Here is a 24,845-nt window from a genome sequence, read left to right as displayed (position 1 = left end):
GTAGGTTTCTTTTTTTTCTTTCATTAGAGCTTGTTTGGCTATAGGGCTGCTTAACACTCTTCTCAAACGGCTTTTGCAAGGTTAAAGAAATGCAGCTTGGTAACAAGTTTGTGTCATTTTAAATATATACCTTCTAGTAAATAAGGAGGAGTCTTGCAATCAATCCCTTTTAGTGTGTTATATGTTTCACCTGACAACTAAACCCTCTATTGATTAACCATTACTTTGTTAGATAATCTTGTGTCATTGAAGCCACTGTAAAAATTAAACTCTTTAAAATGTTTTACCCTAGCAGCAGTGTGAAAATTGAAAACTTGTTCAGAATTACAGCCAGCTTCCACAAAGAGGGTAGTTTTCAACAAACTGGTTTATGTTTGCATGCTTTATATGCAATATAAAAACATATTAAAGCACTCCGACGCAAAGCTATCTGCCTGTAGCGTTGAACCAGGCTACCATTTCAGAATACTTTTTCTTGATGAAGAAACCTCTTATTTTGATGAAAGGTGAGGAGAAACTTGAACAGTTTTGGAGTAGATTAGATGAGATATGTAAAAGGGTCAAGCTTTAAAGGCGAACTTGAGAAATATCCTTCTCTAAGGCTTAGTTTTGGCTTTGATTTTCCTGCTTTTCTTCCAGGTGAGTCAGTGTTCCCATGGGCATTGGAACAAATGGAAGGAGGTACTCTTATGCTGCTCTGTAGCATTAGACACCATCAAATGTTTCACCTAACATGAAGTGCTCTGCATTATTACTTGATGATATGGCATTAATTCTGCTTTCAGAATTCACTAGTCTATTCACTGACCTGTTCACAATAACAATTAGCATACGAGCAATATCAGTGAAACCAAATCTCCGTGTCCAGCAGCCATTTTGTGTCTCTCAGTAGCCAGTAACTGCTGCCTGCAAAAAGCATTTGGAGACTACCAAAAAGCATTTGGAGACTACCATGTAGTACTGCCTTGACAATATATTCTCCAAGCTTCTTATGACCTGGCCTCATGAGCCAGATGCAGCTTCTTTGTAACATTGGCAGTACATTTCTGTTGAGACCTGTCAAGTAGAGTGACATTACCTCTTTTTCCTCTGGACTTTATGAGAGAACTAGGTTTGCTGTGTTTTGCTTTCAACTCTTTAAAACATACTGTAGAACATGTGTGAGAATCTTCTTTGCCCTCTTTATTCATGCCACAAGGCTAATAAGGCATTCTTCTGTGAGAATTTGAAAATAAGAAGAACGTTGTAACTTTGAAAAAATAGTATTGTATGTCAAACTGAAGAGTACTTTATGTTTTATTCTCAAATATGCATCCTGATGCGTTGAATCCACAATGTATACTCTTCTTAATTTTCCCTTTTTCCCTTTTACTTCTACTGAGAAACAAAGAGCTGCTGAAGGACTAAATGGTCATCTGGTAATTAGGGACATACATAAATCCTTATGTAATAAAATTGCTGTGTAAAAGTTGGCTCTTACTGTAAAAGCATGTTCTTCTCTCCTTCTATGGTTGAAAAGGTTGGGAAGGAGGAGGAAGGAGAGTTCCTTGGCATGTTCTCAAAGGGCAGAGTGGTGTACTGATAGCATGAGAATGCCCAGATCAGTCAGACCCAGAGTCAGCTCATCCACTGCCAACTCCAGCACTGTCAGTGGAAAGTACTGGAGTTGAGTGGGAGCAAGGAAGTCCGGCCTCTTTTGGTGCCCCATTGCCCTCCTGTCCCTGCAGCATCTACTGCTGTTGCACTAGGGATGTCTGGAAGATATCTGTGCTGAATATCTGTGGAGCTGCTGTCCATGAGTTCAGTTAGTCCCTTTTTCCACTTCTGATGATGTTTCTCTGCACAATGTCCTGGGGCAGGAAACACCAGAAGTTCACTGCCAACTGTGTGAAGAAGTGTTTCATTTTATCCTCTTTAAATTTATGCTATACTAGTTCTGTCAAATGTCAGTAGTCCAGGTATTGTGGGATTTGACAAACAAGTTATGCTGAAGTTCAGTTGGTACTGTTCAGTTGGTACTGTTACTAGAAATGTAATGTGTGGGTGAAAGTAATCAAAATTAAGTAATTCACTAGAATAATTATTTGTATTTGCATTCTGACATGTATGTAAGTTTTGAATAGTGCACAGTGCACTTCTTTCATTCTCAGAAAATGCTGATGTCTCTAAATTTAGTATTTAGTATTTCACATTTTGTGTTTGGATTGTCTGCTCTTTCCCATCTGTAAATGTGGAGAAAGCCTGTTGTAATCCCAGCTTTTAAAAAGCTGGCATGCAACCAAGGTTTGTGCATACCTGTCTTGGGAGGAAAAAGACTGACAAGATTTGAGTTCATGGTTCAGTTCACAGAGCCACAGACTTCTTGTTGCTTTCAGTAAATGTTTATGTGGCTGAGCTTTTGATCTGCAAAGTGGAGTTAGTAGTAGCTTTCCTCAATCAGGGCTTCTCATAAAACTTACAGTGTGTAACAGACAAGTTGTGCAGAAATACTGCATATGGAATTCTAGGAGTTAAATTGCAAGTGAAAAAAATCAGATTTACAATAAATGGGTTAAATTACACAAATGTGAAAACTGAACAAAGAATCTTACCAACTCCTCATGGCTTTTCCCCTTCGCAATCTGGTTGAATTTAACTAATACCATGCCTGTAAAATGAAGTTTGCATGGTATTGTCTGAATGTCAGTGCAAAGCAGATGGTATCAACTTTTTGTCTATCAGTTGGGGTGCTATATCTAAGCCCCAGTTTATAGCAGTCTATACCATTCTGATCTTTCTTCTGAGGAGAAAGTTTTATGCATACCAGGGTGATGGTTTTATGATGTTGGCAAATATTTACAAGAGGCAATCAGACTTCTGTTTGCTTGTGGCCTAATCCAGTTTCAATCTGAGCCTCTCCTGCTGAAAGATGCACTTTGTTCATCTGCACAGCACCTTGAAAGAATTCATGTGTTTGAATTTTTGAGTTTCTCCTTCTGGGTCTAGAGACAGAAATTGCTTGCTGGCTGCTAGTCAAAGCAGATATCAATGTTGTGACATGTGAGGAGAACTGCTGGAGCCAGAATATTTTGCATTTCTGTCTGTCACTGATTGTTTTCTGGTTAGAGAGCTAGCTGAGAAATAAAACATGAATGCTAAAGCAATGGAGAAGATAGGGCTTCTGTGCTCTCTTTTGTTTCTGTTTCATGGTGAACTTTAAAGGGGCTCTGTAAATAGATCGAGTGTAAAGGACTGATTTCCTTAATTTCTCCAAGAATGTTTGTACTGTGCTGGTCCACTACAGATCCACCAAAGCCAGTATACTGATTTCCCATGGTGTGCAGTAAGGAATGTTTCATGGGGATCATAAGACATTAGGTGGATGTTATAAACTGATTGTGAACACTCAGTGCCCATCAGTTGGTGTTTACCTGAGCTGGGGACTGTTGGGAACACTGGCTTTGTGGACACATCTCCTGTTGCTCGATGTAAACCCCTTTTAATCTCTTTGCATCCTTGCCTCTGACATCCATTGCCATGTGCCCCTCTCCCAGTTTTTGTTGCTGCTGACAGCATTTTGCACAGAGTCAGGCCTCTGGCAGAGGGGCAATAGAGGGAGATTGTTTTTTGTTTCTTGGCACTGAGGAAATCTGGCTCTGGTGATGGAGCTTTAGGGCAGAGGGAGAAGTTTACGAGCCCTTATCATGCCAGTGTTGTCCACAGGTTTTGTAACCTATAGCAGGTTTGGGGTTGAAGTCATTTCAAATCAAGCAAATGGAAATCGTAGCAAGCCCTAAAAAAAACATCTCCAGAGATTGCCAGTGAGTATTACAGGGAGATAACTGACAGGCAGCTCACTACAAGTCTTTGTGCATCCTCCCATAAAGGCAATCTTAAAATATAATGAATGTTAGTATGCTTTACTTAGTGCTCTTGAAAATGTCTTTGTAACAAGTTTAATTTCATTATTTTTCAGCATCTTTCTTGAGGTTTCCCCACACAACTTTTTGAGGTGGCAGCATCTTCTCTGTGGCCCGCTTTCTATTCTTGAAACAAATTAAGTTGGTGCTTGCTTTTGAGCTGCCATTTTTGCATGGGAGCATTTTTCTGTAAATGGTGGCTGATGTATTAATCCCATACTGAAGGTCTTAGATGCAAAGGTGCTGGGGGTGAGGAGAAGAGCCTCAGTTAGAAGCTTTTGAGTTTTCAGGCATACTAGTTAAAACAGCCAAGTAAACCAAATTATTTTAAGCCCACTTTGTAAGTATTTTTCATACACTTCCCTCAAAAGAGTGAGAGACCACGAGTGGTGTGCTCTGCAAAGACTCTGAAGAGTCTGCAGCCCCAACTGGGGGTCACTTGGGCAGGACAGCATTAAAGAAAAAAAGACATTCTACTTTAAAAAAATTTTGAAAGCTTTACGTAAGTGAGAAGATTAAATACAGCAATGAAATGTTGTCTGCATTTGCTCCCATCTGATTATAACCTTCCTTGTGTCCTGTGTATTTTACATTTTATATTCTGATAAAGTCAGATATTTATTCACATTTGATGTACTCTCTGATAACCAGTGTGTAGAAATCACCTTGCTTTAATTATTCCATTATGCAGCATTTCGTGAAAGAACGAAAATTGAGATGAGATTTTTTTTCCCCATTTTCAAAGGAACAGAGAAGAAAAATCTTTGTATTTCCGTACTGTAAAATTGTACATGGCTTCTCAGAGAACATGCATGCCCTGAACATAGACTTTCCTATAAACTAGTTTATTTTGGTTTGAAACATTTACATCTTAGAAAAAGGAAATGTTGTAGAGTCGTAGAGTTAGTGTAGGTTCTGTGCCAAAAATGTGGTGCCTGAAAGAAAATTGTGTTCTTCTATGCATAACCATTTTAATCTTTCTGCAGACCTACAACAGCTGTGCCAGACTGTGCTTAAACCAGGAAACAGTATGTCTAGGAAGCACTGCTATGAAGACTGAAAATTGTGTGGCCAAAGTAAGTAAGAGAATGGCTTTGGTTTTGAGGGATTCTTAGCAAATTGTTTATTGTTAGTCAACAAAGAGTTCTTGTTAAATATTACGCTTAGGAAAAAATATTTAAACAAAGAGTAAGTATTTTGGGTAGGCTTTTCTGTCCTTCAGTGTAGGATTCTGTTTTGCTGTTTTTCTCTGCTGGAAATGATTACTTGAGTCCTGAGCTATGTGGGATTGAAGGGTTCATTCTGCCATACAAGTAATAGGCTTTTCCAGTGGGATGACCTGTGCCAGCCATGTAATTAGCTGTGGCAACTTCAAATGACAAATGTCCAGATATATATTAGAAATACTGCATGAGAGCTCTGTGTATCATGGTTCCCTTTCTTAGCTACCAGAAGGGAGGTGCAAAAAGACTTTTCAATTTAAATACAGTGAACACTGTACTTAAAGGAAAGGGGCAAGGGAGATATTGCAGTCAGACTGGTAAGAAAATGAATTTATTAGCCTGTCACAGAAAAGTAATTTCTTGACAATTAAGGTAGATGTGATTGGAAAAGATGAGGTGCCATTAGCCACCCTCTTTTCTTAGAATTCAGCATAACTAGAGTAAAAATGTACAGCTTGCTCTGTTTATGAATGGAGGACATTTGAACCATGATGATGTGTGGAAAGGCTGCATGAAAGATGCGTTTAGTCTTGTGTAAGCTTTGTATTTCCACTGAAAGGAAGTTCAGAATGGGCATGCAGGACAGATCAGTGCATGCAGCCATCTGTTACTGAAACCAGCTGGCATTTTGTGGCTCCTCTGTCACCACAAACCTGACCACTCAAAAGCCTGTTTTCTCTTTCAGTTATTATTCCTTGATCTTCTTGAAGTCCATTTCTTTCATACTTTGATTGGTTGTTAAAGGTGCCTTGTCCCTTCAGGGGCCACTTTTGTACTGACCTTTAAGATAATTTCCCAGCTAAATCTTTGCTGAGGTTTTGCTGGTGAAATTTGGATGTCCCATTTCTTTTGACTCTTGTCAGGGAATTGGCTACCATAGAAGTTTGTAATGATGGTTGCAGGTGGCTTAGCTCTCATAAACTGTGCTTGACATGCCAGTTACCTTCCACTGGAGAAGCACTTCTGAGAGAAGCTACCAGTCCTGGTACAAAGTTTGATACCGGCACTTCCCTTCTTAACATGACTGCTCTTGCACACTTCCTAAGGTGCTTTATGATACAGACTAGGTGAAACTCTTTAAGCAGAGCATCTCTGGCTGAGTTGTCTCATCATAGAGCATTGTTCCAGTGCCATAAAGCAGCTCACAGCAAGCTCAGGGAGTAAACCCATTCAACCCCATCTGCTCTACAGTGTCCTGTTTGACCTGATTGTCTCACTAAGGAGCAAGGGTGTGCAAGAAGTACTGCCAATTTAGGTGGTGCCTCTTTTAAATAAAAGCACATACTTTAACAACTTCATGTCCTTACTAATAAGCTCTCCCAAAGTTATGTTTTCAGCAGGTTTGTGGTGAGAGGTGTGGAGGTGTGGGTAAGATTCAAGGCAGGAACAGCAAAACTTGTTTCATGCTGTTGAGGATGAATTTGAGACATCATCCTGGAGATAAAAAAGTGTATGTTTTTGAAGTATCATGTCTCTATATGCTGTAGGGCAGTATATGTGTATATATACTCTTGGACAGTCTGCCATCATATAGGTATGGAAAACCATATATAAACATACAATCCAGCTATCTAAATGCAGATGGTTCAGTGATGGCATAGGCAAATGGCACAACTCTTAAATGTTCCCTAGGTGAAGGGCTTAAATGGGATTTAGGGAGTCCAGAGGCTTTCTCCCACCACATGCACACAGCGAGTTTTATCCTCCATGACTGATGTATTTTCTAGCCTCAGACTTTAAAATGTTTTGTCAGGGAGGTGAATACTGGAAGGTGCTGCAGTTTTCATTATCTGCAGCAATTTTCCAAATGTAGGGGGTTCAATTTTTTTTTTTTAACATTCAGTGAAACACAGGAAGGGTTACTTTGAAAATCTTTATTTATTTTTTCTGATTCTGCAGTGCAGTATCAGCCCTGACTAGGATCCACTGTCTGCAATATCAGCTGCTTGTCAGATGTGTCAGTCAGTCTGCAAGATACAATGTTTTTTCTGAAACTAAATTTCTGATTCTGCACCTACTTTCAGAAAAGATAATTGTGCTCTTTTAAGACTGTATTAATGGCATTTGCTGATGGTGTGCTTGACATTTCTAAAAGTTTGTTCAAAGTTTGTTCATGAAATGCAGTTCCTTTGCAGCCACACGTATCAATATTGAGGTGTCTTCTCTCAGACTGGAGCATTGCCCATTTGTTAAACTCTCTTGTGAACAAGTGCTTCTGTGCAGGACATCCAGTGTAGACTACCAACCTAACAACTGGCATTTTCCTAAAATAGAGGGGGAAAAAACAGATACACATATTCAGGTGTGGAAAGCAGCATAGGGCCACAGTATTTTGATCAGTCAAGGAAGTTTGTGTTTGTTAGGAAGCCTTGTCTGTCTGGTTTGGTGTACAGTGTTATGCTGACTCTGCTGCCAGGTGCTCAGAGCCTTTTGCAAAACTATGAATTAACTGGTTTTATTCAGACATTTTAAAATAAAGCTAGAATATAATATTTTGGTGAATCTTTGTGTCTTGTTCTTAGCCCTTCTTTTCTGGTATTTGTCCTCTGAAACTCCATTGATAGGACTTGGACCTGTTTGGGTAAAAACAAACAAGGAGCATTAGAAATTGTTTCAAGTGTGTGCATGTTTTGACTGAATAGCTGGGATCTTAAATTAAAAATTATACATTGTGATGCATAGATTTCATATGTGTGATCTGTGACATCATTTCTCTTGCATGTGCCAGAGTTTTTCTGTTATTTTTTGGCATCTTTTTGCCCATTGCCTTTGAGCCGTCAACAAATCTGATGTATATTCAAGCTAATGTCTTTTAAAAGGAAATGCAATCTCTAATTGTGTTTTTTCATGTGTGTGTGTACACACACAGGCATATATATAGAAACTCCTTCTTATCATTTCTTTAGATACCAAAAAATCTCTGCAAGAGGGTTTCTTTTAATGATACTACTGGTGTGCAACCACAAGTGGACAACTTCCTCAGGAATTGGTGCTAGGTGCTTAAATAAGGTAGAAATGTAGCATGAACCTGGGCTCTAAGGACAGGGTGTTTGATTTTAATGAGGCTTATTGAAATCTGGCCAAATGAGCATCTGTTCCTATTGTTTGTTCCATATTTTGTAAGCCAGTATCTTCAGGCAGATAATGGTGCTTCATCCTCAATTAGAGAGGGACATAGTTAAAAGTCCCCTGGCATCTGGTATGTCACTAGGATTCTTTTGATGCTCCTGGGTGTGCAAACAAGTTTCTCTTCTGTTCTGGACCCAGGAAGTCTTTCTGTAGTGGCCTTCACTCTTTCTGTTTGATGTGGGGTGAGGGATGCTCTGGTGTGTCTCCAGTCTCCTTGGCTGAGTATTTGCTTGGATGGATTGTATACAGTTCTGTTTTTAAACAGAGGTCTTGCCTTTTCACACCTTTATGTGGTGTGTTAGGTCTGAGTTCTGCTGTTTGCTTCAAGTTTGTTAGATTTTGCATCACCCTGGATCCTAGAAATACCCTTTTGATTCCAAGTGCTCTTTCCTTTCCCAACGGGAGATTGTATAGCTGATCTCAGAGCTCTGCAGTCAATACCCATTTCCTCCATTCATTAGATAGGTCTTACTGTTTGTTAACTCCTGCAGTTGGTTCCAGTTCATCTGTATCTCCTGTACAAAGGAGTGTTCTCAGTTTCATTTTGCACTTTGAATTCTTTCCTACTTGTGCCAGAGACAGGCACCCTGTGACATCCCTGCAAGAGACAGCACTGATGAGACACCTTCAAAATGGCATACAGCATCCCCAGGTTTCTACTTAGTTCTGGACCCAGCAGCAGCAGCTGGGAGAGGTTCTCTCCCTCTACCATGATCTAAGTAAAATTGGAAGAAGAAAAATATAGTCATGCATGCCACCCTTGAAAAATCAGACTTTTGTTTCAGACCAAGCACTGCTTGCTACTCACATAACTGGTCCTACCAGTGATAACTGGTCTTGCTTTTTAAGGTCCTGGCAAGCTAAGGGACTTCTCAGGGTCTTTTAAGCATTTTCTGTCTTTCAGGGAATCATTGCTGTTCATCATACTTCTAAAGGTGGGACAGAGCTCTAGTGTGCTTAATTCTGGTAACACAGAACCGGCCTTGGCACTTCCAGCATGCTATGTGAAATTTCCTTTCAAAGATGCATCTTATTATTTAGCTGTAGCTACACATTTACATTCAAGGGTGATTCAGCTAAAGCAAGGAGTGGTGGAAGTAGCTGGTAATTGAAATCTTCTTTCCTTTGTCAGTTCTTTCTGCATCACTACTTTTGAATTTTTAGAACAAACATTGTCTGCACAATAATAACATTAAGTCTGGAATTTTTATATGAATTTAAAGGAGCAGCCACAAGCACTCTTTAATAAAGAAGCGTTTAGGGTTCCAGGCTGGATGTTCCAGTTGGCAGTAGGACAAATTGATCTGAAGATGTCCCTCTTGTACTCTCAAGTCCCTTTATGTCACAGATTGATGGCTCTTTTTTTCCAGAGTGTGTGTCTGCATTTACTTTGCATGAATAGCACTACCAGCTCAGAGTTCTGCTGTGATATACCACTGAGTCTGTGCATCTTCAGATAATGCAGTTTTCTAGTGCCTTTGAAGGCTTTCCAGTCCCTCAGATCGAAATGATAGCAATTTAATCATGAACAAATATTATTCGACTAGCAACATTTAGTTTTGAGATATTTCTTCTGCTGTTTAAAAAGAAGGTATGTTAAGAATAAGAAGCTTCTGTGTAATGATGCAGAGGGACTGTCAGTGGATGTGCTTCCAGCCCCAAATCCCTCAATAAAGTGTCCTCTACTGTGTCTTGGATATACCTTTCTCTGGGAGGGACAGCAGTCTGAGGTTGTTGCAAACTGGATAAACACCACCTCAGCCACTGGCTGATAGAGATGTAAGCATGTCATTTTACCCTTCTGTTGGAGGTATTCTCTCAGTAATGAGAATTGTGTGAATGGCAGGCATTGCAGGGACGTTGCTGGGAGTACTTAACATGCAAAAGGTGCTTTGAAAGGGAATTCTCAGGCAGCAGAAATAGAAAATGGCATCGGAGTTTTATCTAAAAGCTTTGCCCTAATGATAATTTTCCTGTCACAAATACGACTACTTTTATCTTCCTTGCTAGTTAATCTATCTTTTTTTAGGTCAAGACAATCTTTATGCTTTAGCTTTATCTTGGTCTAATAACCTCTTTGCAAATGATGGAGAAAGAAATGTGATATTCCTGCTCCCCCCACTCCACCCCACCATACACATTCTCCAGATTTTGATAGACTTGTTTTATTTATTTCCAAAATTATATCCGCAGGAAACAAGCTGTTTAAATTCAGATTATGCTGAAGCAAAATGGTCCTGGTATGAGAAGCAACGTGCTGTTTTATGAGCGCAGAGTCCCTTTTCTCATAACTGATTGATAGTAAATATTTTCCTGAAGAATTATTGCCAACCATGAACAGTGCAACTGTTTCACTTTTTTTTTCTGTGCTACTTGCTGTACCAGCCATTGTCTGTAATTAAGATCTACAATTCACAATGCAGACGTTTGCACTTCCTCTGGGTCTGAGCTATTTATAAGGCATTTCAGCTGTTCAGAGTTTCTTTTGAGTGTTAAACTATGTGTAAACAGGCTTCTTTAGTCTTCAGTTACACAAACATTGTGGAGTGGTTGTCATTTCTGCTTCTCTTACCACCCAAAATGACTTTGCATGTCAATGAAACCACAAATTAAAAAAGAATTACACTTGGGATTTTTTTAAATGCAACAGAGACTTTGAAGAAATAGCAATATAAAAGCTAACTCATACATTGCTTTGTAGCTGAGGGTCTCTTAAGCATATTATGGAGATCAGTTCTCCAAGCTCTGCAGTAAGGATGGTCAGGCAGGGGATAGGCAAAATCTTGATATGAAGAATCATTTTCAAAGTTTGGTCAACTCAATGGAGATGTTTCTACACTTTGGACCCCATGGTTTGGAATCTTGATAGAGCAAATTGCATTACATTTCAGATTGAGTTCAATAAATACTGGAAGGTCCCTCCACAGATCATCTCATGTTTGAGGGGTCTCAAGGAAGAGTTTTCTTGTGGTGATGACAGTCAAGCTGGAGCAGGTTATTTGTGGAAGGTCTGCAGCCTCCATCCTTGGAGTTTTACAAGACCAGGGTAAATGAAGCCGTGAGTTGCTTGATCTGACTTCATACAGCACCCTGCTTTGAGCAAGAGGCTGAGCTGGAGAACTCCAGGGATCTCTTCTAAGTGAAACCATGTTGGAATCCTCTCAGTGTACAGACAGTGAAGATGTAATGGAAGTCTTGTAAAATGTAGAACTTGACCTGGCATCCTTAGTCAGAATTCCTCTGCGACAATATTAAGTGTAGGATCACATGCTGTTGTTCCTTGCTGTGTGTTTGCTGGTTTGGTGATGGGTACTCTGTATAAAGAATTACAGCCTTGAGGTCTTCATTCCAGATCATTGCATCAAGCTTGTAAGAAGTGTTGACCAGGATAAGTGTTACAACCAAACTGGACTTGCATTTACAAAGTACTTTAGGATCCTTCACGCTGGAAATATGAAACAATTTGGGATCCAAGTCATCTGTGGCTTTGGTGATAAATGGTGGCAGACATGGGAAGCATTGCTTTTTAAGAGTGCTGCAGTGACAAGACCCTCAGATGGTACAGAATGCATGATATTAGATGTATTTTTAGTATTTTTCAAATACAAGAATTAAAAAAGTTGTTTGAAAATATGCCCAATTCTTCTGCTAAAGCTTGTGGTATGAAATGCTGTAATAGCAGTTTCCTAGTGTAGCCCACTGCAGGGAAGCCACTGATGTGGCCAAGTATCACATTTCAGAAGGCTGAGTGAGTTCTGAGTTCAGCCTAGCAAGAGAGCACCCAAAAATGAGGCTGTTTTTGTAGCCTGAGGGGGACTAAGGTGGGGTGGGCTCCAGCATCTTTGCTGTTGGGAGCGGGCAGAGGAGGGAGGCGGCGAGGAGCGAGTTCATGGCGAGGCGCGCACTGCAGCACTGCCCAGTGGTGCATGCCGGATCACCCGCACGCAGAGATCACATGGCTCCTCCAAAAGTCAAACGATCAATTCGCCTCGTTTTGGCTCTGTACTTAATGCACAAACAGTGCGATCTGCAGGGCTGTAATTGCATTGTTAGGGCCAAGGAACAAGCCTGTGCCTTTTCAGCAGACAGCTGGCAGGGAAAGAGGCATGTTGTTAGGAAAGAGAGAGGCAAGGCAAATAAAATTACTGCTAACGCTCAGAGATCGGCAGGAGTCCTACTTGCCTAATCTTACCGGTGGGAGCAAGCGGCTGTTGTAATCCAATTATAGCAGCATAAGCAATTTGTTAGACACTCCGCATAATGTAACAATTTCCCAATAAACTCTGACTTGTAATAACGTCGGCAAGAGCCCACATAAATCTGCCCGAATGGTGGGGGCTGGAGTGTTCGGCTGGGGGCTTGTAATTTGTGCCATCAGCACGTTTTGTGGAGTGTGGTGTGGTGCAGTCTTTCAGTGCAGGAATTTTAAGAGGAAAAGCGTGGCACGCCCCTCCAAGAGAACACCATTAGCAAGGGTCAAAAGAGATGCCAAACAAAGCTGGGAGGTGGCTTTTCTAGGAGGGAGGAAAAATCAAACCCCAAACGCACGGCCCTAGCTGATGAGGATTTAAAAATATTAAAAAGCAGTAATGGAAATTGTAGCATTTTAAATTACATCAGAGGGAGGAGGGGGAACTAGAATTACATCTGGTTTGGAGCGGGGGGGGGGAGGAGAATACCCTTCTTCATATATTAGCCATTTAAATATTAAAAAAGAAGCTCAAATCTTGAAAGGGATGCTTTGTGCTTACAAGACAGAGAAACCACAGATCCTGTCCCAAGCAATTCATAATCGACAAAGGAAAAAATTAAACCTTTTCTACTATCCAGTTACTCTCCCGTTGTCTTTCTTGCAGCTCCTAGCTGGCTTCATGCATATTGGCACAGCATCTTGATGATGCATCTGAGAGATAAAACGTAGGTCTAGAACCATTCACTTTGAGTGTACCCCAGTGAATTTAACTTTTTTGGCACAATGATGAATGTCCCCTCTGGTTCATGCAGATCTACACAAAGAACTAATCTAATTTAGATATTATTTAAAAGTAAAATCAGTCTGCTGTGCTCTGGCTGTCACTCTTGGAGTACATTGCCAGTTAGAGCATCGTAGACACCAGTTAAGGGTTTATGTTTAGCAAGATTTAAGGTATCATATTTCTGTTAATCCCATTATTTAGCATTTCCCTTTGCTAAGATGCAGATAGGCAGCAGGCAAAATAATATAGGACCCTTTATATACAACATAGAGGCAGTCAGAGGTCCAGAATTTTCAAAACACATTTTCTAAACACTGTTGTGGTGTAGAAATTTCTGACTTCATACTGCTAACAATACTTTATTCATTTCTTAGCTCTGGGATCCTGTGAGGCTTTAGTGTGGAGTGACATTTCTGAATGTGTTCCCAAATTGTGGCAGCATAATGCCTTTGCGTAGGGTAAAAAGTAGCTCCCAGCCATACAAAAGAGTTTCTCTTATTTGGACCTTCTGCTACTCTCAGACCCTGTGTTTTGACGCTGGGCTATGCAGGTTCTTTTGCTTAGCCAAAAAAACCCAACAGAAAACCAAACCCAATACTAAATCACTGACCTTGTACATACAGCTCATACAATCATGCCTGTACCGTGTCTTCCTTTACGGTAGTACTGTGTTTTGTGTGATTATGGGGTGTATTTACATATTCACCTGCCATACTAGTCCTGAGATGATTTTTATTTAAACTATAGAAGAGTAGCTGAGACGTGCACGCAGGCTGCCGTGCAGATAATGCTGCATATTTTGCCCTTCTTTATGTGGAAGTCAAGCTTCCATTGTTCTTAATCTTTGTTGTCTGCCAGCGTATCAAGATAACAGGCTGAGACAGCGAGCATTTCCAAAAGTATCCTAATAAATATTTTCTTGCTACATAAGTGCACCTTAAAAAGTGTGTTTAAAGAGGACAGGTATTATCTTAGTTTACCGAAGCTGAATCAATAAACTGCAGTGCTTCTAATAAAGCCACTCAGTGTCTGGGTTTAACTAATGGCTGATTTTCACGGCTTTGACAGTGAGCTGTGTGCGTTATTTTCTCCTGATATTGTAAAAATAATGAGAGCAAATTAGAACAATCAGTTTACCCCGATAGCTGCTGATTGGAGGTGATGGGCAATATGGCAGCGGGTAATCCATCTTCGGGCTCCTGTCACATTAACTTCAGCAGTGTGGAAAAGATCAGGCGGAGCGAGTGGGAATCCTGCCCAATCAGAAAGCTGAAATTAATGAGAAGAGCATTGTTCTGTGATCAACCTTTTAATTAGCAAGAGTGGAGATGGAGGGAGTGATGAAGCTGGCAGCACAGCTGCACAATGTTGGGCATGTTTTCGGCGAGGGGGAGGAAAAACATGGGTTTTAAATTACCCCTTCTGTGCTCCCTGTACACCAGCAGTGTGTCTTCATTCTAACCCCCTTAAAAGATCTTAATAAACAGCCACATCCAGGTTAATATTGCAAACGTGGCTGTTACTAATGAGTAGTTTCGAAGTAGGTCGTTTCAGGGGTCATTTAGGAAAATGTTGATCACTGTTTACAAAAAAGAGAGAGAGAGAGAGACGGTTTGGTGTTAAAGTTTCACTGCATCAAGGAAAGAAGAGGAGGGAGATGGATAAAATTAGAGTAAGGGACTGCCTGTTTTAATACTCCTCTCCTTATTTAGTATATGTTTGAAATAAGATTCCTCAGCATATATTTGAAACAAGACTCCTCAGTTAAAAATACTGTGTGCCATGTGGCTTTCAGCAGCAAAAAAAGAGGAGACATCAAATACTGGGTTGATTTCCTAATGCTTCTTTTTGTTGTTTTTTTTTTCCACTGTGTTTTTTTTGCCCCAGTATTTTTTTGTTTATTCACTTAACAACAAGATATTGTAATTAAAAATATTTGACTGTTGTAATTGCTAAAATTGACTTGATTTTTTTTCCTGGTGGTTTGAGAAAATCACAGTTTTCTCAAGTGCATTCTAAAAACAGATACTGGAGTTAATGGCTGTCAGTTCTGAATACCAGTCTTAGGAAAATCTTTATTTTTGTAAAGGGAGAAAAATAATGTGGGGGGGGGGGGAAGTGATATTACAGAGCAATTTCTGGAAAGGAAAATAAGAAATGTTAGAAAATAATATTTATGTTTGCAGTGGGAACGCAGCTCCTTCTGATTGCCACAATTCCTGTTTTTCCTTCCTTGCTCTCTGTATTGTTGTTTTCAGACAAGTCTTTTCTCCTTCCCCGTAATACCTGAAGAAGTTGTAGTGGTAGAAGAGTGAGGCTCTATCACACTGTGCACAGCAGCTGTGCTGCTTTCCTTTCATTTTTCCAGTCAGAACACAGACTCTCTTTACTTTGAGGTATTCCACTTTGTGATGCTGAACAGCAAATAAACTCTTGTCAGTTTGCAGGAGGAGGCAAACGCCAGCGCCCTGCACGCAGCGAGCCGTACAGGCTGGTTGGGTGAGTTCTGAGCTCACTCCCACCAGCAGCTTCGTGCTGCCTGCTTTGGGTAGGCAGCACTGAGCTGGGGAGGAAAGCTGCTGTGGGTGAGCTGGGTTCCTTTGGGGTTCAGTTCCAGGCAGATCTCACCATCATTGCTTACTGTAGTATTTGGGATATTCCGAGTTTTGTACGAGCTATGTAATCTCTTTCCTTCTCAGCCCCCTTTATAAAATGAGGGCTTGGTATGAGTTTGGTGGTGTCCACATAGCTTTTATAAGCTGAAAGACACTGCATCTCCACACAGAAGTTAACCTGGTAAAACACAGGCTTTTTGTACTATCTAACCAGTTGGATTTCTAATACAATAATGAGTGGGGCTTGCAGTTCTGCCTGTAAAGGTTGTCTTAATATTTTCATTTGTACAAAACAGTTCTAATTTTCTATAACTTTTTCACTATTTAACCCTTCAAAGTAACATTTTATTTCAGCCTCCCACTCCCTGCAGCCTAAGGCAGAAAAAAAATTTGTTGTGTGGGATGAACTGTATTCACTTAACAAACAGCTGTTCAATATTTTATTTTATTCGTATTGCTTGTTCTGTGCCCCAGGCTGTATTTATTGCATGCCTTTCAAGTCCTGGTCAGAATATGGAAATAGGGACTGCCTCCTGGGGGTTTCCCCTACACTTTCAGTGCTTCACAAACCTTAATTAATCCTTCCAGTGTTTCGTGGAGTGAGTGTTGGACTCACAGCATCCCTTTTTTGTAGAGAAGTTCAAAAGTTATTTTAACAACTGAAATTTAGGAAGGAAATAGTTTATTTGTGGTAAGCAATGAGGTCTCACAGGAGGAATATTTGATTAGGAATTATAGCACTAGATTTTGAGATATCTTTTATCTTTGCCATATTCTGCTTTTCTGTCTCAGTTCTTTCATCTGTAGAAGGATAATGCTGATTAACATTTCCTCATTAGACTTTTGGGAATCTAGAAATGTGGAATCAGTTGAAGCATTTTTTGTATTTAAACACTATTTTTGTTTATATACACCTCATGTTGATTTGGGCTCTGTTCTTGTGGCATCTTCTCTCACCCCAGGACCATGTACATTTTTTAAGGGCTGTGTTAGGCATACATCTTGGGAAAGATGCACTTACCAATGGTTGCATTCTAATGGCAGTCAAATATGATCCTTGTGGGAGGCAAGAGGAAAGTCAAAGAGAAAGTGGACAGTTACTAAGCCAAACATTCTTGTGGCATAAAACACCAAAAGCTCTCAACACCTTTTGTTCTCCTTTAATAAAACTCAAGACCCAGTAAATTATTCCACAGCTGCTTAAATCAGTTTTTCAGCTTCCGAAGAGATTCCCCTGTGGGCGGAAACCAAGTGGTAAATTCTTGCCCCAAAGTAATCATACTGCAGGGGAATAACTGGAAAGATGCAATGTGTTGCAGAATCCACCTTAAGTATGGAGCTTACCACCGTGACTCTGTAATGGGATGTCCCAACATGGGGTATAATATCATAAATACTGTAAATATGCCATTTGTGAACTAATAGGCAGCCTTGGGATTGTTAATGTTTGTATATATGTTAAAATGAACGTAGAGCCAATATTAATTCTTTTTTAACCTAGTAAAATAATTCATTCTAGCTCTTGGCTGGGTTTTGCAAGAGTATGTTTTTATCAGTGTTGAAATTCTTGGTTAGGTCTATGTTTGACTTAATCAAATTACAATTTCTTTCTTTGCTCTCTGAGGGCTAGCAACCTGTCTACTAGCTGTTGACAGAATATCAGCAACATTTTTTAAAATTCCTCTCTTTTTAAAATTTTCTATAAAAACTGTGTTAAACAGAATTACAATTTTCAGACTCAATTTAGCCTGACTTTTGCATGTTGAAAAGTAACAGCAAATTTCATATATCAAAAGGTTTTGTATGGTTTTTGTACCTACATTAGTAATGCTCTTCTTTATACTCTTTTACATATAGTAATACTCTTCCACAGAAATCCTTCTTTTCTTAATGCAGTAGTATTTATTATAGGTGAAACACTTTAAAATTTGAGATTCAAAATTTTCACTTGATTTTAACTGTCCCTTCTCATATAAGCAGTATGAGTCAATGTATGATACATAGTAATTTTGTTTCTTGGGTAGTCAAACATAGTATCTGTTCTATAAAATGTAAGTATGTTAACTTCATTTTATTAATAACTTTAAAACACAAGGATAACATTTATTTTACGAGAAATAACTTCGTAAGTTTGCTTATTAAGGTTTTTTTGTAAGCTAAACTGTTTTTGTTAAGAAAAACAGTTTTTGTTAGCTAAACAGTCACTTATAAACTGTTCCAGAATGTAATTTGTCTTTGAAGAGATTATAAGACCTTAGCTGTACTAATGAAATTAGTGCATATTTTAAAGTACTAGCTCCTGAAATATATCTTGCAGTTCCTATGAAGGTGGGTCAGAGAAATGTGAATTTATGCATTGCATAGATAAGTTATCAGTTGGGAAATGGGAGCATCACTGTTGATTCTGCAGTCTCGTATCCTACAGTAATGCTTAATAGAGTAAAGCAGTTCTCATAGGACAACCTGATGTCTTGGCCTCAGTTTACTTCCAAATATGTAATTACCTTTATTTCTGGGCACTTGTTACCATAGTAGCATCTTTGGGTCAAGTACTGACAGGTGGAACCCCTCAAATATGAAAAATCAGATCAACGCACTTCAGATCCTGTCCTCAGGTGGAGACACATTTTCTTTCAGAGTTTCCTGATACTGCACTAAAGAACTTTTCATCTTACGTAGGACCTCAAGTGACTCAACATAAATAGTTTGTGTGGAGGTCAGACACTTGCCTCTATCTCTATTCTTTCAAAGTAAATCACTATCAACTGTCAGGAGAGGTTTTGTTGGTTGTAAGAGTTGATTTGGAGTCATACTGGGATCCAGCTGGCACCTGAGTCTGAGTTTTTGCTCTTTGCAATCTCAGGAGTTTTCAGATAGCCACTGCAGTCTATACCCACATAACTGATCAGTTAAAGGCACAAGACAGCAACAATAAACCATGTAACTTTTCTTGTAATCGTAGAAACAATAGACAATTGGCCCTGGAGAAAATGGAGTTCATAGGTGCAGCATCTTGCTGCCCAGCGGATCTTGGCCTGATCTTCCCAGTAAGTGACTTGAAGGCAACTCCTCCAGTAGAAGTGCCTCCATATCAGGGACTCTAAGGTCACTTGCATTTCTCACATCAGGGTCTTCATCTGACATCCAGACATCACATGAGTGAAGAACTTAAAGGTTTGTCCCAGGTCCTGTGAGAGATTACCTGGAGGCAGTGAAGGTATGAAAAGAGATATTCTCTGTTCCCATGTAATACATTTATTATAAATGTATCAGACACCATGAGGGATATCCTGTGAAACCAGAGACAAGCACAGTGAATATGGCCTCAGGGCAATCTGAAGTTACCTGGGAGTTTCCTGGAGGCAAGATTGATGGATAAAACCTCACCAGAATAGGTACTGTTCCTGTGTGTCATGTGCAACTCAGCAGTTCAGCACATGGTGGAAAGGTGTAGGTTGTACATTTCATAAATCTCAGATAGGCTCGAGCTCACTGGGCACTTGCCAGACTGAAAATTAACAGCTCTTCAGACATTCATGGGAGAGGAACGAAGCCCCATCTTTGTGTATTAACAAAGTGGAGTGTACAGTCCCATCAATGTTCTCTACTCATTCAAAGTCAGTTTGCTTAGCTGCCAATCAGCAAGTTTGCATCTGTGCCTTTTCAGGTTTGCTCTGAATGATGAATGTCTCTTGCAGAACAAGACATTATCAGCCTTGTTACACCAGAAGGGCTGGAAGGAGGATCCAGGGAACTACAGGCACCAAGTCTGACCTTGGTGCTGGGGAAGGTCATGGAACAGATCATCTCCAGTGCCATCATGGGGCACATATGGGACAAACAGGTGATCAGCTCCAGTCAGTGTGGGCTGTGAGGGACAAGTCCTGCTTGTCCAACCTGATCTGTGGTAAGGGAAAGGCTGTGAATGTGTCTACCTAGACTTAGTAAATCCTTTGATGTCATGTCCTGCAGCATTCTCCTGGAGAAACTGGCCAAGCCCAAAGAGTGGTGGTGAATGGAGTCAGATGCAGCTGGTCACCAGTTACCAGTAATGCTCCCCAGGGCTCAGTATTGGGGCCAGTTCTGTTTAGTATCTTTATTAATATGGATAAGGGGATCGAGTTACCCTCAGTAAATTTCCAGATGACACCTAATTGGGTGGAGTGTTGGTCTGCTTGAAGGTAGGAAGGCTCTGCAGAGGGATCTCTGGATCTGTGACTGGCTGGGTCAATGTACCACGGCCAACTATGAGAATCAGGAAAGTGAAGTGCCAGGTCCTGCACTTGGATCACAACAACCCCACACAGAGCTGCAGGCTGGGGCAGCATGGCTGAAAACTGCCCAGTAGAAAAGGACCTGTGGGTGCTGGTCAACAGCAGCTGATCATGAGCCAGCAGTTGCCCAGGTGGCCAGGAAGGCCAATGGTATCCTGGCTTGTATCAGAAGTAGTGTGGCTGGCAGGACCAGGACACTGATCATCCCCCTGTGCTCAGAACTGGTGAGGTTGCACCTCAAATTCCAAGTTTTGGACCCCTTACTACAAGAAAAATATTGAGGTGCTGGAGTGAGTCCAGAGAAGGGCAACAGATCTGGTGAAGGGTCTGTGAGGAGTGGCTGAGGGAGCTGGGGGTGTTTGGCCTGGAGAAAAGGAGGCTCAGGGGCACCTTATTGTTCTCTACAGCTGCCTGAGAGGAGGGTGTAAAACAGTGAGAGTCACCCTCTTCTCCCAAGTAACAAGCAACAGGACAAGAGGAATTGGCCTCGATTTGTGCAGGGAAGGTTTAGATTGGCTATTATAAAAACATTTTTCACTGAAAGTTTTATGGAGCATTGGAAGCCTGCCCAGGGAAGCTGAGTCACAGACCTGGAGGTATTCAAAGGCTTGTATATGTGGCATTCAGTTTAGTGGTGGACTTGGCAATGTTAACATATAGACTTGATGATCTTGGAGGTATTTTCCAACCTCCATGACTCTACAATTCCACCTTCTGGAACCTTGCAGGTCACTGGTTCCAGCCTCTTGTAGATACTACTACTTTCCAGTGTCTAGTAGATACTACTTTGTCCCTTTAGTGAACTTACTGAGTTTCATCTTACAGTCAGTTTAAGGTCTGGTCTGCAGTCTTTTTTTCCACTGTTTCCATCAGAAGATTTTTCCAGAACCCAGTTGTTCTAATAACTGGAAATCCCCAGCTAGAGTTTCCAAGTTAGTTCATTCATGGAGAGATTGTACCACTGGTTCCTTGTTTCTTCCTTTTGTTTTAATAGTTCTTGTTCCATTTTTGATGTTTATCCACATACAGTTTTAGAGAGCTGTCATACCTGCTTTGTTTTATTAGGACAAATTGAATGGTCCTTAGGGAGTTGTATGATTTAAGAAATGGAAGAGAAAAGATGTTTGAGCATTTGTGGGGTTGAAGACTTTGTTTTCTAGGAAGAATTTATTTATGTTTACTTTTCTGATCACTCTCTCTTAGACAAAAGTTGTCAAATTATTGCCCTGAACCGTACTTCAGGTATTGACAGTCTTACATACATGTAAAGATTTAATCCTTCTGGCTGATGCAGTGATACAGCCTGCATCCTTCTAAAAGGAAGAGTGAGCTTGGTCTAATCACTGCATCATTCAACTTGTTATTGTCAGGTATCATGGTCCCTTGATTTTCCTGGAATATTGTTCTACCCTGTGCAGTACTCAGCAAATACTACTGCTTGACTGGAATACAGAATCATCAGTAGTCACTGCCACTAATTGGCAGATTTTAAAATTTATCGTTTTCTCGGAGGGAACTTGTAATGGGAAATAACTCATGTTGTGCAGTAAAAGCAACTGTTCCATATTTTCCTTCATGTATATTTAACACAATCTGTAATTTACAAAAATAGATTTGAATTAGTCTGCCTGTGGAAGCTCATACCTAAGATAACTTCAGCAAGGCAGGCAGTCCCTTGTTGCTTGTAACCGATGGCTTCGTTGAGGCTGCAGCTTGGAGGGAGACAGCAGTAGTCACTGTATGCATTGCTGAGCCTTACTGTTGAGGAAGACTAAAAATAAGCAGCAAAGTAGTTGTGCTCACTACTAGTCCTGAAAATAGTATTCTAAGTGGCTGCAATCTTTAAAATTTTACCATAATAATGAATCTTGACAGGCAAGCAGTCCTTAGCTGCTCAACTCATGTGACTAGACTGTTTGCCTGTGCCCAGCAGGCAAGTTGCCTTCATGATGCCCTGAATTTTTGAAATACAATAGGTCTATCCTAAATGCATGTGCACAGGTTCAGATTCAACTTCTCATAATATTAAAGTCTGAAAAACTCCTGTTGCTTCTCAACACACAATGAAACCTTTGTAATGGTGATGATGAACTGAGAATTCAGTTAAAACAAGACTAAAATATTTCAGCATTGTTTTTTTCTGACCTCACTTCTCTCACTTTAAACAACTGCTTTTGTTTAGACTAACATTCATTTAGAAGAAAATAAAAGTGAAAACCACTTAACAACTATACTACAAAAATTAGATGGTTAATTAACTAAGACTTGTAATTTCTCAGCAAAGAAAGCTCCCTCTCTGACAAGTAAACCTTCCTTATAGGTCTTTGATTGTAGGTAATAAAAATGTTCTTAATTAATGCCAATTATGTGCATTTGTTGTTTTCTTTCAAGTCACTGTATTTTACAAAATTGTGTAAACTACAGAGCTGAATCAGGTTGTTCTCCTGCCATGTTGATTTAGATCTGTCAGCCTTATTCTGGATCATAATTTGTAATCCCAAATAGTTCTGAGGTGCGTTGTAATGGGAGTATTTCAAGGTTCAATTTAGAAGACTGCAGATGATTAGACTTCACAGGCAGTTAATTAATTGTAAAACCTGAGTTTTGAAATTGGCTCAGGTCATAAGTGAAGATCTGTTTGGAATTTAATAATTTGTGGAGAGTATCAGCTGAAGTTCCTAGAGAACACAAGCATCATAAAAAAATCGATAGTTTTTGAATTTTTTTTAATAGTTGGACAGATGTAATTGAAAGTCAGTATTGGATGTCTGAACAGATGAATACTGCTTGCTCTCAGCTTGTAAAGCCAGAGGGCAGGTATATCTGCAGTACTCTTGAAGAACTTGGTCTTTAGTGGCGAAAAAATGAACAGCAAAGGCTTGTGAACCCTAGAGTTGGAAAGTCTTATTAAAAAATAATTGTCTATACAGCATCTTTTTAAAAGAGTTCCAGATTTTGCTTATGATAAATTAAATACATCAACACCCAACAATTGTCACTATCTAAAAGCCTGTTAAGTGTATATGAACTTTGATAGTGAGGTTAGAAATACAGAGAGTTAGAAATACAGGTTGGAAAAGACCTCAGGAGGTCCAATCTTCTGCTCACTGCAGAATAGTCGGTATTGAATTCATTACTCCCAAGTAAGCTCCACTGCCAGGAACCTGCTTCTCCTGGGTTTTACATCTTCAGAACATCTGCCTATCTGAGGTCTCAGACTGCACAGAGAAATGAAGCCAGCACCTGCTTTGCATAAGAAGGGCTACATTTTGCCCTAGCTGCTGCCTGCCTTTATCTCCTAAGATAGCACCAAGGACCCCATCAAGTTCTGTAGTCTTGAAGTAACAAAGACAGAAAGCCAGCTGCAAGCTGTTTTCCTAAAAGGAAGGGAAGTATATTGCTGCTAATATACAGAAGTGATCACAGATCTCAAAAGTTTCAGTACTTGGTCATATATGTGGGGGGAACTGCTGCTGCTGCCTTCCTGCTGCGTGGTCAGCACCACCTTTTGCCTGTCTCATTCAGACCTAAACCACAACTCTGTGGAGGTGGGGCGAGAACAGATGGGTTGTGGTGTCAGCCCAAGAGACACCCAGCTGAAGGTCACCAGTCCAACCAACAGATCTGCAACTGCAGAGATCTTGCTTTCACTTGAGATGTCCTTTCACTGCTGCTGGACAGGTCAGATGTCACACTATAATCCTTTCCTGCCACATGCAGGAAGTGTGCAGAGAGAAGTTGTTGCCAGTGCTTTTCTCCAGGTCCTCTTAAGGGGATAAAAGGAATGGCCTTGGATGCCATCTGTACTGCAGAAGGAAGGTCTGTGTGTCAGGATTTGGGTGCAGCAGCAGGACTGTGTACAGAGTTCGGGCCCAAAATGGCAAGGACAGCTGACAGATGGGACTGAGGGACATTGGCAGGCAATGTTGGGAAGTTTTGGTCAGGTGCTTCTGTCATCTACTCGGGTCTAGTTACTTCTAGTCTTTCTTGTTGGACTTGTCAGAGACATAAAAACGTAACTGTGGATAGCCTACTAGCACATCCTACTGTATTTCCTCATCTCTGTCACATACAAATATTAAAATCACAAACTTCTAAACCCAGGCGATGTTCTGAAGTCCCCCGGTGGTTACGCGTCAGAATTGCTATGATGACTAAAGAAACTTACCTAAAGCATATCCTCCCTAGGGCACTTACCTTCGGGATGTGAGTTGTTGCCATGTCTGTATTGATTTTGGAGTGGTAGCTGGGTGTTTCAGTTTGAGAAAACTCAACGTGAAATTTTTCATAACACTCGCCTTTTGGTTCTGCCTTGGAAGGCTGTGGAAACAATTAGTACTGCTGCATTTTTCCTATCTGGTGAAGTGAGACCATGCCTTTACTAACGAGTCTGTTTTGTTTAGCTTTCACATGACAGATTTGTTTGCTGACACTTGAGAGGAAGTTTACACTTGTATGGTGTGGTGTCACTTTGTGACATTGCCCTCAACGAGCACCTTTGGTGCTGGGGCTTCGTTCCCAGCATTATGCAGTGCTTTGTCTTTGTGTGAAGTGTGTTGGGACACATCTATTCAACTGATAGGCTTGTGAAATGGAATGGCTTGCCTATGGCAGGACAGGAAGGGAGTGGGAGAGATAGGAATAAAATTCAAAAGACTTGGCTCCCATTTCCCTTTCTCATTTTTACTGTTGCTCTGCCAGCTTTCAGTTTATCAAGAATTAATAAGTA

The 24,845-nt window shown here is 40.4% G+C and overlaps 1 protein-coding gene across 11 annotated transcripts in view; it reads left to right on the top strand.

The window, feature by feature from the left end:
• Positions 1–24,845, top strand: part of BTRC (beta-transducin repeat containing E3 ubiquitin protein ligase) — a 120,820-nt gene that overhangs the window by 56,169 nt on the left and 39,806 nt on the right. For 8 of the 11 annotated variants that reach the window (XM_071446454.1, XM_071446449.1, XM_071446455.1 and 5 more), the window contains one exon: positions 4,886–4,975. The exons of the other annotated variants lie outside the window; for them this stretch is intronic. In XM_071446454.1, coding sequence (XP_071302555.1) covers positions 4,886–4,975 — 90 coding nt within the window. The remainder of the gene's footprint in view (positions 1–4,885; positions 4,976–24,845) is intronic. 11 annotated transcript variants of the gene reach the window in all.

Source organism: Agelaius tricolor, unplaced genomic scaffold (genome assembly GCF_023055355.1).
Source record: "Agelaius tricolor isolate 1412-34295 unplaced genomic scaffold, bAgeTri1.0.p SCAF_22, whole genome shotgun sequence".
In the NCBI taxonomy this organism is placed as follows: Eukaryota; Metazoa; Chordata; class Aves; order Passeriformes; family Icteridae; genus Agelaius; species Agelaius tricolor.
Note: the sequence above shows the minus strand (reverse complement) of the source record. Positions and strands in the feature narration are given on the sequence as shown.